The sequence below is a fragment of the Podarcis filfolensis genome (genome assembly GCF_964270895.1).
Source record: "Podarcis filfolensis genome assembly, chromosome: 6".
Taxonomy (NCBI): domain Eukaryota; kingdom Metazoa; phylum Chordata; class Lepidosauria; order Squamata; family Lacertidae; genus Podarcis; species Podarcis filfolensis.
Genome location: NC_139609.1, coordinates 52,466,710 through 52,480,658, shown reverse-complemented (window position 1 = coordinate 52,480,658; position 13,949 = coordinate 52,466,710). Strand labels below are relative to the sequence as shown.

Genomic DNA, 13,949 nt, shown 5'->3' with positions numbered 1-13,949 from the left:
CATTTCCACACTGTTTCTTTACTCCCTGTGGGACTAAATGGCAGGACTCGGTTGCAGTTATGAGAGCACCCCTAGCCAAGTGGAGACATAGAGCTCTGTCACATGTGGGACACATGACACATGCACAAGCAGAAAACAATTGGCTTTGGCTTCCCAGCAACACAGCAGCAGCAGCATCAAAATTTCTATACCACCCTTCATCCCAGGATTAATCAAAAACTAATATAAAGTTGGTGCCTGGTGGTCCTCACTGGGGAGAGTGTCCACAGATGGCAGAGCCGTCACTACTGAAAATGCCCTCTCTTTTGTCACAATCCTCTGAATCTCCCTCAGAGCGGGTACCCAGAGGCACTGGTGCCATCTCCAGGGCCCCCACAAAATTTTCACTGTGGTTGCCTGGCCTCCACTTGCCACCACCACTGCCTTACCTCCCTCTCTCTGGGGCTGCGGCAGTGGCTGGGCCGGGGCCATTGCCTTCACCATCTTCATGGAACATGGGCATCCATGTTCTACTGCCCCACCCCCACTGCCGCTGCAGAAGCATGTCCCCAACAGAGGCCCCTTGGTGGAGGCCCTGGCCAAGTCTCCACTATGGCACTGGAGAGTGGCAGCAGCGGACAGAGGTCAATAAGTGTGTGCCACTGGGCACCCACAGTATGAGGCCCAAGTTGGCTCCTCTACCTGGAGAAGGGTCTCAGATGTTGATCTAAGGGTATGGACAGGTTCCTGTCAACAGAGGCATTCCATTAAGTATTGGGACATTAATTTGAGATGTGTCTTTCCCCACGCATTAGACACTACTGTAAGACCACTTAGAGTGAGACAAATATTATTTCCCAAGTATAAATGTTAAATGAGACTGGTGTCAAATGGATTAACCAGCTGTAGTGTTTTGCCCAATGCATTTTGTACTAGATTTTACAAAAGAAGGCAACTCCGGTAGCTGGGTCTTAGCTTATTTTCTAACTTTACACATGGAACCATGAGTTGTTGTTTGGGGTGGAAAAAATGACAGGGGGAGGATATCCAGAGTGAATAATGAAGCAATTAAAAAGTCTAGCAAAGTTGAAGCCCTTTGGAAATGTGGAAAGTAACGAGAGAGAATTAAAACAGCCTTTCTCCTGCAGTTGGTGACAGAGAACAGAAGATCATCACAAGGTACTTTGTTTATGACAAAAACTGATGCCTTCGATGGGCTTAATTGTCTGGAGTTAACCCAGGAGAAGGAGGCAATTATGTACCTTGTATTACAGAGGGTTGAACAGAACTGCATGGAACGTGGAAACAAATTATACTGGAGAGACATTTTCAGCCATGTCATCATATTTAGGGTGACTTTCTCACCCTTTGTAAAGTGCAAAGGCAAGAGGGAAGCGGAGGAAAAAGTTTTGCAGCAGGAAGTGCTGATAGCGTAGGGGGATGCAAACAGAGTTATGAGTCTGAGAAAATTAAAGAGCTCATTAGAGGCCCTCATGTTATTGCATAGTTCTTATGAGAAGTGCATAGCAAAAGTTCCTCTGATGCAGTGCTTCCAAGCCAGGCGTTAATGCAACATTATTGTACCTACAAGAGGAGATTGGAAGTTGGGCAATGTCCAGCACCTTGAGTGTGTGTGCAGCCCCCTCAAATATTTTATGGGGGGGTGAAGGAGTTGCCCTGGGCCCCTAGGAGTTGAGAGTGATATATGTGTTGAGCAGTTCTATGCACACTTACAGAGGAGGCAAGCCCCATGGAAGTAAGAGAGATTTATGTTGAGTAAATTTGCAAAGGATTGGGTTGTAAATCAATCACCAGCACATTATAGTGATGAATTATGTTCTGCTGAAATGGATTTAGGCTTTCTTTTGCAAATAGCATTCTACATATTGAAATGCACTGGCAGTCAGAATGACCACAAACCGCAACACAAAGAGAAAATGGGCTGGCTCTCCCTTGCAGTAGAGTTTATTTTTTACCTCATCACATTATATAGTTTGCTGATAGTGGTTATGATTCCTCCCTGACAAAAGCTCGGTCTCTTTGGCAGTTGCATGGCATAATTTCCTTATTCTGTTTTCTCCATGATGGGAAAGAATCTTGAATTTCAACCTAGCCTGCAGGTTTCAAGGGGCACAGGAGCCCTGCCAGTGAAAAGATGGCAAGCCCATTTGCAGCATGCCGGTGCTTTGAAGAGGAATCATTTTGTTTATATTCAACCCCCTGAGAAGTTGAGAGCGGGCACTTTAGTTTCACAACATGCTTACGTGAAGTAGTTTGTGCCGGTAAATGTTGCAGTGTGGAGTGCTTCTCTTCAGGATCCTAGCCAGCTATGCCCTTTCCCATGATAATCCACTTCCGCTCCCTGCTCCCTTTTCCATTCCTCCCTTCCAGCAGTCAATCAGTGTTCTGTTCCCACTGAGCTGCCTTTACTGAGCTGCCTTTATCTCAGCCCTGCACTCAAGGTTTTTCTAAAGGTTTTGTTTCGGTGGGGGGTAGTTCTGCAAAGCAGAGACATCACCTTGCTAACAAAGGTCTGTATAGTTAAAGCTATGGTTTTCCCAGTAGTGATGTATGGAAGTGAGAGCTGGACCATAAAGAAGGCTGATTGCCGAAGAATTGATGCTTTTGAATTATGGTGCTGGAGGAGACTCTTGAGAGTCCCATGGACTGCAAGAAGATCAAACCTATCCATTCTTAAGGAAATCAGCCCTGAGGGCTCACTGGAAGGACAGATTGTGAAGCTGAGGCTCCAGTACTTTGGCCACCTCATGAGAAGAGAAGACTCCCTGGAAAAGACCCTGATGCTGGGAAAGATGGAGGGCACAAGGAGAAGGGGACGACAGAGGACAAGATGGTTGGACAGTGTTCTCGAAACTACCAGCATGAGTTTGACCAAACTGCGGGAGGCAGTGGAAGACAGAAGTGACTGGCGTGCTCTGGTCAATGGGGTCACAAAGAGTCGGACATGACTAAACGACTAAACAACAACAACAGTTCTGCAAACCTTAAGTTTCCTCTGGTCTGCCAAGCATCCACACTCTGAGAACATATCTGTGACACCTGGTAACTTGCTCAACACCACCCCCTCCAAATTTCAAGCCACTCCACACCACACTGAGTCTGGAAAGCACAGCATTGTATTGCTCTTGTGGCAGTGAAGCATCATTGTGAACAGGACGTGTATTTGTCTGGGAGAAAAGGCAGGAACAGAAAGGCAGAAGTGGGAGGAGAGAGAGAATGAAAGGGCTGCAGTAACACACACAGAGAGAAAGGGGGAATTGGGGTGGTGGTGGGGAGAGATTGCTGGGAGATACAGTGGAAAAGAGAGAAGGATGGTGACAGACAGGTGACTTACTTCCAAGATAGAGATATACATAAGAGAGCATGGGAGAGAAAAAGAGGCAATGTGGAGAGTGTGCATCAGAGAGGGAGGGGCATTCACAAGAAAGATTCTTCCACTGTCCGGCGTTTAGGTAGCCAGTACGAGGAGTGTTTGGATATTGGAATTTACCAGCCAAAACATTGGCTTCAGGCTCCCAGTCTGTTTCACAAGCACAGGGTGAGATTCCCCTGCATGCTGCAACTTCCTTACAGATAGCTTTTCAGATATTTTCCAATAATAAAAAAGACTTGCCTCGCCTTGTTTTGAGTTTTCTTCCAGGCGTTGAAGAGCTGCTTACTTTGTTGGAAGATTCAGGACAGCTCTTCACAATTTCGGACCACAACTTTGACATGAATCAACAGTGTGACTATATGTAATAGTCCCGCTCTAGTCTGTCTTGGTCAAACCACACCTGGAATACTGTGTCTAATTCTGGGCACCACAATTTAAGAAGGATATTGACAAGCTGGAATGTTGGTAGAGGAGGGCGACCAAGATGACCAAGGGTCTGGAAACCAAGCCTTATGGTTGAGGGACTTGGATATGGTTGAGGGAGTTGGAGATGGAGCAAGCTTGTTTTCTCCTGCTCTGGAGGAGCTATATATATATATATATGGAGCGTCTCCACCCCCATCGTTCTGCCCGGACACTGAGGTCCAGCGCCGAGGGCCTTCTGGTGGTTCCCTCACTGCGAAAAGCCAAGTTACAGGGAACCAGGCAGAGGGCCTTCTTGGTAGTGGCGCCCTCCCTGTGGAGCGCCCTCCCACCAGATGTCAAAGAGAACAACAACCACCAGACTTTTAGAAGACATCTGAAGGCAGCCCTGTTCAGGGAAGCTTTTAATGTTTGATGTATTTCGGTATTTTAATATTTTTTTGGAAGCCGCCCAGAGTGGCTGGAGAAGCCCAGCCAGATGGGCAGGGTATAAATAATAAATTGTTGTTGTTGTTATTGGACCTGAGCCAATGGATTTAAGAAAACAGATTCCAAATGAACTTCAGGAATAACTTTCTGATGGTAAGAGCTGTGTGACAATGGACTGGATTCCCTCAGAAGGTGGTAGACTCTCCTTCCTTGGAGGTTGTTAAGCAGAGGTTGGATGGCCATCTGTCATGGATGCCTTAGTTGAGATTCCTGCATTGCAAGGGGTTGGACCAGATGATCCCTGGGATCCCTTCCAACTCTACAATTTTATGATTCTAATGGAATATAAAAGCATAATGCATAATGAACAGAAACATTAAAATAATTATGATAAATTACATCATTAACAGTGTCACAAAAATGACATACCCGCCAGCCTCTAAAACCCTAACAAAAATGTGCTTCTTTCAAAGTGAATATTGAAATTAGGGAACATCCAGTACAGACCTGCACATTATTTGTTTAAAGAATGAAAATTGTTATGCACTAGTGCCTTTTTGAAATGTATGCCTTCCCACCCCCCCAGATATAACTCAGCTGTGTTCTCTGTGTGCTTATTAAGTGAATTTATAAATTCAAGGTTGGATATCTGCAAAATCCATGGGGTATGTGTTGGCTTACATATGTGGCAGCATCATAGCCTGTGTTTGCTACTGGGATTGTTTTGGGTGAACAAAAGGTGTTTCCTAGTAGTGTCAAGAGGGGACATCCAGGCTCCAGTAGTGGACAGCGCAGTGGGGCAAAGGCTCTTACCTGACCTCCCAGCAGACGAGTTGCTGCTTCTGGGAGGAGAGAGGCAGTGGTGAGGGCAGTGCAGTGCAGTGCAAATGCACCAGTGCAGTCAATCTATTTCTGCTTGTGGTGTGTTTGCACCGCACCATGCCAATCACTGTCTAATCCTGGTAAGCAGCAGTGACTTGTCTGTCAGGTTAGGAGGCCAGGTTAGCATCTCTGTCACACTACACTGTACACTATTGCCAGGCTCCTTAGCCTTAACCATCTAAATTTTCTTCCTCCAGTGACTTCAGCAATGAGGCCTTGTGGATGACTGTACTTCTGTGGACTTTAAATCCTTGGAAAGCTGATGTCCCCAAAACTCATAACTTATTTTTCTCATTGTTTCTTTCATGAGTAATTTTGGGTTACATACACAAATAGCTGATTGAAAGATAATTCCGTAATCATAAAGTTCTAAAAACCTAGGCTCTGTTGCCTTTTCAGCGACCTAGATCTATAGTCTCTAGCTGAGAAGGAAATTGACATCCTTTGGTTTGCATTTCTGTCTGTCTATATGAGAAGCTGTCAGCATACAGTTTTTGTCAGAGTGCTAGAACCACCCAGGAGAGAAATGTGGGTGGCTTGGGCTGTTGTTCACAAATGACACTTTGATTGGTGTCTCATTTCTCCTATTTGTTGATGCAGTGAAGAGACTACATTTACATTCAGTTTCACTCGCTTTCATTTCCCATATCCCATTAACAACATTCACCAACGATGCACTCCTGGCAGAAAGGCATTCTGAACATTAGTTGTAGCCACCGCCACCCAACAAAGATTACCTGTTCTCTTCTTTTCTGGTGGCCACTGTGAGAACAGGATGCTGGACTAGATGGGCCAATGTAGGGCAATGTAAGGCAACTTGGGGAGAATTCCCTCTGACCTTTGTGGAAGCAGATTTCAAAGCATTATTCCGGAGATTGTCTTCAGTCACCAGTTGTAGGTCCTGTTCCCAGAGTGCTTTGAAACCTTCCTTAGTCCTCACAATCTCCTCTGATAATCTAGGTAAAGGGACCCCTGACCGTTAGGTCCAGTTGCGGACGACTCTGGGCTTGCAGCGCTCATCTCGCTTTACTGGCCGAGGGAGCCGGCATACAGCTTCCGAACCACGTACAGAAATGCCATTTACTTTCCCGCTGGAGCGGTACCTATTTATCTACTTGCACTTTGACGTGCTTTCGAACTGCTAGGTTGGCAGGAGCTGGGACCAAACAATGGGAGCTCACCCCGTTGCGGGGATTTGAACCGCCAACCTTGTGATCGGCAAGCCCTAGGCTCTGTGGTTTAACCCACAGTGCCACCTGCATAATCTAGTTGGGTCTTAATTTGGTTTCCTGATTTGGGCCTGATGCTTTAGAAAATAGAGGTGTTTAGTTTCCCTTTATTTCTCGCCATCCCCTTCAAAACCCTCAAGGCCCTTGCCCCCTTATCTCTCCACTCTTAGATCCCAATACACCCACACTCCTGACCTTTTGCATCTCTAGCTCCACCCACTCTTCACAGGTCTCCTGTTCTCTCAAAAGAATTATTTATAAAGTGCCTAATGTTGACCAGGGGGTGCCTGTCTTTGTTGTTGTTTTAATATACACTTCTGTGAGTGTGGGGCCAGTGAACCAGGGAGTTCCCCTAAGAAGAGTTTGGATTTGATATCCCGCTTTATCACTTTCCGAAGGAGTCTCAAAGCGGCTAACATTCTCCTTTCCCTTCCTCCCCCACAACAAACACTCTGTGAGGTGAGTGGGGCTGAGAGACTTCAGAGAAGTGTGACTGGCCCAAGGTCACCCAGCAGCTGCATGTGGAGGAGCGGAGACGCGAACCCGGTTCCCCAGATTAGGAGTCCACCACTCTTAACCACTACACCACACTGGCTCCCTAAGGCTTTGAGGACTGAATACTCAGACCTTCAACATGCTATTATTGTATTTACTGATGTATAACACAAAATAGCTGGGTAGACAGGACTGAGAGCCTTCAATAGACATTTTAAGTCTTCCCTTTGGGACTGGAAGCTTCACTGTCTGACCCTTTCTGCTGCCTCCCCGTGGACCTGCCTCATACTCCCCTTGCTTCCTCTTCCTGCTTTTCTTCATCGGCTCTGAACTAGCTCCCCTTCCCTTCCTTCAAGTGTGATGCAGCTGCAATCTGCTTAGTTCATGTGCAGTGAATCTTTTTGTATTTTCTGGCAGCCCTTGTATGACTTACCCTGCCAATAGGGTATTATTTTATTTTGTGGGGGAGCTGGGGGCGGGATCGTTATCCAAGCCCTGTCCTCCAGCAGAAAGTCATAGCTGCTCAATGAATGGAGAGACTGGAGGAGGTTTTGTTCTATCCCAATGGGCTGTTTATTATTGCAGGAATGAGAGACGCTATGGAGGGAGGGACGAGGGTGATGTATCAAGAACTCCCTGAGGAAACCAATGCTGAGAGGAGAGTGGTATTTTAGGTAGCATCAAAAGGCCAGCACTACTGTCTGAAGGACAAATGGTCCCCATTTGATTGGAATTATTATATTTCTAATTTCTGGTCTTTTGGTTTCCTTCTCTTTTCACTTCATTCTCTTGCTCTCACACTGTTCTGTTTTCAGTTCTTCTTCACTTCTTGTTCTTCTGCTTCAGGGTGAGCTGCATGTAAGGCAGCCAATTCCCTGCATGTTATTCTGTCTCATTTGGGACAAGAGGGGGTTTCTTTTTCTCTGTATGCTTCTCATGCTTAATGGGTCATTCAGGTAATTTGCTGTGGCCACCCACACAAATTCTACCATCTCTGCACATCGTTGTCAAGCAATTGCAGCTTGTCACTGCAGGGCAGGACATCCTACTCAACCAAAGAATTCCTGCAGCATTACAGCTAGAGGCTCATGGATTCCACATTTTTCAGTCTTGTCAAAAAGAAGACTCTACTTTTCTTATTTATAAATCACTTCTAAAGTACTTTGTGCTTCAACACCAGTTGCTGCAAACCAGAGCCCATGCGTGGAAACAAGTCTGGCAGGGCGTTACTTGAGACTGCATATTCCATCTTTGGAGATTTACGTACTTCACATCCATATTTTTGTGAGAGGACAAGTGTACAAAGTGTGCAAGGTAGGACCAGCTGTTTGCATCGGACGTCAAAAAGTGCCAGGAAAGTGTCACACCAAAGAACAAAACAAAAAAAAAGGCTAGTGCAGTTGTGACCTCCAGTCCCACCCTCCTTTTACGCTCCTGCAGCCCAAGGAATTACAACAATAACTGACAGCTTCCCCAGAATTTCTCTGCCCCTCTGATTTCATTATCCATGGGTGTTAACAGGCCAAGTAGAGTTTTTCTGCTTTCTTAATCACTGGTTGTCACTTCCTAAGACAAGGGGATAGATTATCCTTCTCAAGATGCCCCTAAATCTTCCGAGTGTTTAGAAAGAATTACAGTGGATGAATCACTCAGTAATTAGTACTCTCTGTAACTTCCTGTACTGCAGCTTTCGGTTCTCCATGTTTTACTGTAGTCAGGGACTGGTATTCAGTGCCCTCTGCAATCCCACCAACACACCTTACCTGCTCACTGACAGCAATTGAGAGAAAACAATACTATGGCTTCTTTATATCTCCCTTGTTACTGAACCACATGGTTGTGCTGACACAAAGCAACTTTCTTCATTGCCCAGATGCAACAGCCTGACCTGCTGCAATCCCTGAAGTTGAGCCTGTCTCTAAAGCAATGAAATATCGTTTCCTGGAATGAGTATGCCAGTGAGTTAAAGCAAGCTCCCTCTGCACTCAGTCTGCATATCTCCTTACATTTAATTGGTGCTCTTGCGTGCTTTGAAGATAAGCTATTGAAAGAAACATTCAGAGAAGTTCTGGCTCTGAAACTGGAATGCTATTAAGCCCTTTCTAATCCTTCATTATCTCTGCTATTCATTGCCGACACTCTCTGCCATTAGGGCCCAATCCAAAGTTCATCCAAATCAGCAAAAGATCCCACTAACTTTTATGGTAGCAGCTCATCTGAGATAGCTCAGCTGGTAGAGCAGGAGATGCTTAGTCGTGGGTTCGAGTCCCACATTGGGCAAAAAGAGTCCTACATCACAGGGCATTGGGCTAGATGGTCCTTGTAGTCTCTTCCAACCCTACAGTTCTGTGATCTTAAGTGCAGAATTTTCTGACTGCATTCAGCACCACAAGTGGTGGACAGCTCCCAGAATCTTGTCATCTTGAGGACTGTGGATTAATCAAATAGGCAAAGGGAGGGAAGGGATCTTGAAGGAACTGAAGCTATAAACTTTCAGACACATTGGGTGCTGGTATCAGAAACCCTGAGACAAATTCCTGTTATAGTAAAATGTATGACAAACTTTCCTATTCATAGAACACACAAAGATGTCTAAGTGTAACCCACCACCTGGCATGGAACAAATGTTTCATCTAAATTTAATTTAAATTTCTTAAATTATTTTTGCAGCCTTTTCCCCCCTCCCCTCTGTTCATATTACAAGAGTCCATTTGTAGATAGGGCATTATTTACATGTAGCGATGATGCATTCAGTATGGTCCAAATTGCACACATCATCTACATAGAAGACCACTCAGCCAGCACCAACCTCAGTTGCACATAAGTCAGCATGGCAAGTGCAGTCTGTGTAGGGCAGTAATAGTTTCAGTACAGAATTATTCTGTGATACATCATTATTGCTCATAAAGAGAAAACACTATGTTGTTGTTTAGTCGTTTAGTCATGTCCGACTCTTCGTGACCCCATGGACCAGAGCATGCCAGGCACTCCTGTCTTCCACTGCCTCCCGCAGTTTGGTCAAACTCATGTTCGTAGCTTCAAGAACACTGTCCAACCATCTCATCCTCTGTCGTCCCCTTCTCCTTGTGTCCTCAATCTTTCCCAACATCAGGGTCTTTTCCAGGGAGTCTTCTCTTCTCACGAAGTGGTCAAGTATTGGAGCTTCAGCTTCACAAGTGCTCCAGTGAGTGCTCAGGGCTGATTTCCTTAAGAATGGATAGGTTTGATCTTCTTGCAGTCCATGGGACTCTCAAGAGCCTCCTCCAGCACCATAATTCAAAAGCATCAATTCTTCGGCAATCAGCCTTCTTTATGGTCCAGCTCTCACTACTTTATTTACAAAATTAAGTCTGCAGAACATAAAATTGTTGTTTGCCTTGTCTTCATGCCATAACATTCCCAGATGGAGGCAATTTAAGAATGGACTCAATAATGCAGAACAAACACTTTCGCAGGTGATTCCAATATATGAGCCCTTATTTAGTTCCTTTGTGCTATCAACCATTCATTTCCCCTAATATCTTTAGAAAAAGTCGTAAAATCTCCATAATCTGTCAGGATGCAGGATGTGGCTGCTCTTCAATGGGGAAGATAATTGATATAAATAAATCAATACCTTGGAGGACAAGGTGTTTGCATGCCAACATTCTGGTCTACATTAAGAATAAATCAACATTCTGTCTACATTCAGAATAAATGGTTTTGTGAAACCTTTTTTTGGATTCAAGGTGAATACATGTAGGCTTAAAGTGGGGAGGGAGAGGGGGCACACATGGAGCCTCACTCCAATTCTCCTGTGTGTGCTGGCTCCACTTCAGACATTTCTACATGCAATATGATGGCATGAAGGGGGATTCTAAAGTGCATTTGAGTAAACGTGCTTAGAATTTGCCCTTTGATCAGGAACCCTGATAACACAAGATTCCCAACCGCTGGGAGGATTCTAAGCACATTTACCTGAATGTGCTTAGCATGTCCCTATCATATATTTGTGCTGGATGTGGGAAGTGGATCTGGAATGTGCAGGAATGTCGAGACGGGCTTGTGTGTGTGTCCCTCCCCGCATCAAGACCAGATGCATTCTTCACAAATGGGGCTTAGATCTCCATAAAGTTGGGAACAACTTAGCCGAGCAAGAAACTCTTCATTGAATGTGCCTACGGACTTGGTTGCTACTACAAGAGAGTCGTTTTGAAGCTGTTTGTCAGTTTGACATGCCATTTTTCACAATGAGATCAAGGAGATGGTTTTCATCTAAGCTTGGATGTAGTTGGATACCATCTTGAATCATGATGGTGGACTGAACCTTTCAAAACTGCACTGGTTTTTGAGTTTATTAGAATTCCTGAGAAATGCCAGGTAGAAGACTTCTGTTCTACTATTGTATATTGGAACGCTGTTGTTTACCGTGCATTTGGACACTTATTAAGATATTGTAACTCAGTTTTCTGTGATCAAGGAGCGGGTTTTTGTCTGTGTGTGGATACCATTGGACACCATTTTGAATAATGATAGCAAACTATACTCTAATTTTAACCATTGGGTTTGTTTGTTTGTTTGTTTGTTAGATGTCTTGAATGACTAGTTATGTATATTTTGAGGTTTGCTGAAGCCCCTCCAGTTCCATTCTTTCATATTTGCACGGACATAACTTGCCATGTACATAGCTCAGGGATAACCAATGTGGAGCCCTCCAACTATTGTGGACGATCTCTCTCATCAATCGCAACCAGCTCTACCAGTAGTCAAAGATGATGGGAGTTGGGGTCTACCATATCTAGAAGGTGCTACATTGACTACCCTGATGTAGATCATCATCTTTATACCGAGAGATAATATGGGCCACTGCCTGCATTGGAAAGGTTGAGTTCTGTGGAAAGGAAACACACACTTGGGTGCTGTTGATTTAGAATATAGTTGAAGCATTATCATCCAAAGCGTCAACAAAGAAAGGAATATGGCCAACATACAGAGATCTATTAACTGAGCAAGAAGGAAAACTAAAACTTAAAGACTATGATGAGATAAAGGAATATCTTCAGAGTTGGTTGCATCACAGGCAACTAAACGAAATCTTTAAAGAGGACAATAAGAGAGGATTTACTTACACAGCTTCCAAATTCCAAAGGGATATTATAGACGATAATTCCAAACTATTGAAGAAGGCCTATAATATACTTTTGGAATGGGAAACTAAAGACAAAGAAGGTAAATTGGTAATGATTAAGTGGGCAGAGAACATAGGTCATAATATACAATTTGAAGATTGGATAAGGCTTTGGAAAGTGATTTTGAAATTTACAGACTGTATATTGCTGAAAGAGAATTATATGAAGATGATGTATAGGTGGTAAAGATAAAGGTAAAGGGACCCCTGACCATTAGATCCAGTCGTGACCGACTCTGGGGTTGCGGCGCTCATCTCGCTTTATTGGCCGAGGGAGCCAGCGTACAGCTTCTGGGTCATGTGGCCAGCATGACTAAGCCGCTTCTGGCGAACCAGAGCAGCGCACAGAAATGCCGTTTACCTTCCTGCCGGAGTAGTACCTATTTATCTACTCGCACTTTAATGTGCTTTCAAACTGCTAGGTTGGCAGGAGCAGGGACTGAGCAACGGTTATTATATATACACAGCAGAACGTAACATTTTATGTAACAAACCAGAAATGGAAGCTGAGGGAAGTCAACAAGGAGGGGGGGAAACTGGAAAATGAATGTTATTGATATTGGATATTTGTTATGAGAAAAAGAAAATTAATAAATAATAGATGATAGATGATAGATAGATAGATATAGAATATAGTTGCCTTCTGCTAGGAACTACAGCCAGGCACCCTCAGCAATGCGTGCTGAGCTAAGTTACACCACTGTGTAACAGAGCATCTTCCTTGACAGTATTGTCAGATTGGTGTCTCCCACCCAGGCTGGCCACTAGGCTATTCTAGGTAGAAAGGCTTCTGTTGTTTGGGCTAAATTGAATTGGTTTATTATTATTATTATTAGTTTTGCTCTGTACTGGAAATTGTGTAATTCTTCCTCTCTCTCTCTCTCTTTCATTTCAGAAATCTTCTGGATAAGGATACTTTCTCCAAATCTGACCCATGTATGTACATTTTATATATAGGTTCACTGCCTTGTAAAATATAGTTTGGCTACAGGGCTTCTGTGATTAGCTCACAGAGGTTCTTGTAGAATCCATGCATTACATTTCAAATGCATGGATTCTTGGAGTTTAACACTGCTTAGATTCCCCCCTCCCTGTGCTTAGAGATTTCTTTTTTTAAAAAAGAAGTTTATAAATGCTTTAAATGAATGAATAAAAGACCACACTCTTTGAGCATGCTGAACAAGATTAAGCAGTTTAAATCCCATTCATTTTAACCTCTGAGACATAAATTTAGTTCTTCCATTGACATCAGTTGAAGTTGAAGTTGCCAGGTAGTGTTCTGGATTCATTGACTCCTGGTTGGCAACATGGCTGGCTGGCTAGAACCTTAAAGAGGAGCCCTCCACTTTGGTTGGTGGCTCCACTTGCAAAATGCCATTTTCTTTGAGATGTCCCTTTGGGAACATAGACAGCATCCTTAGCAGCTCACGCAGATGAAGGAGGACAAGCAACAGATCCTGATCAAATCTTGGTGGGGCAGCAGCCTTTGCTGCCAGCCAGTTTACCGGTGCCTTGGCAGCGGCTCTTCATTAAAACCTCATTAATCTTCTCTACATCTCCACCGTGCTTTTGCTAATGGGGAGTATTTGAAAGGGAGCCAAATACATTAATGAAGGTATCATTATTGGCTAATTTAAACAGACACCCTTAAGATCTCGTTTTGATTTCCATAGTTCCTAAACCATGAGAGACTGGCCTTTGTGTTTGCATTTGCCATAATAGAATGTTGAGGCTGCTTTCTGATGGGCCTCTAAAAGAACAAGCAAATCCATGAGCCAGAGGGTGAAAAATGGTTGAGGGGAGAGATGGTCCACCCTTTCAGATGGGTAGAACTTTGGGCTGGTTCTACAGAAATCAACTTCCACCTGTCCACATACCATGGGTCATATCTAATCAGTGCTTCAGGCATCAGCAGAACGGGGGAATGAAGCAGTTTTCACTGATCTCCACC

The 13,949-nt window shown here is 44.2% G+C and overlaps 1 protein-coding gene across 1 annotated transcript in view; it reads left to right on the top strand.

The window, feature by feature from the left end:
* LOC310764286 (copine-5-like) overlaps positions 1–13,949 on the top strand; it is a 127,999-nt gene that overhangs the window by 18,314 nt on the left and 95,736 nt on the right. Inside the window, exon 2 of the mRNA XM_083617874.1 lies at positions 12,894–12,934. Coding sequence (XP_083474000.1) covers positions 12,894–12,934 — 41 coding nt within the window. The remainder of the gene's footprint in view (positions 1–12,893; positions 12,935–13,949) is intronic.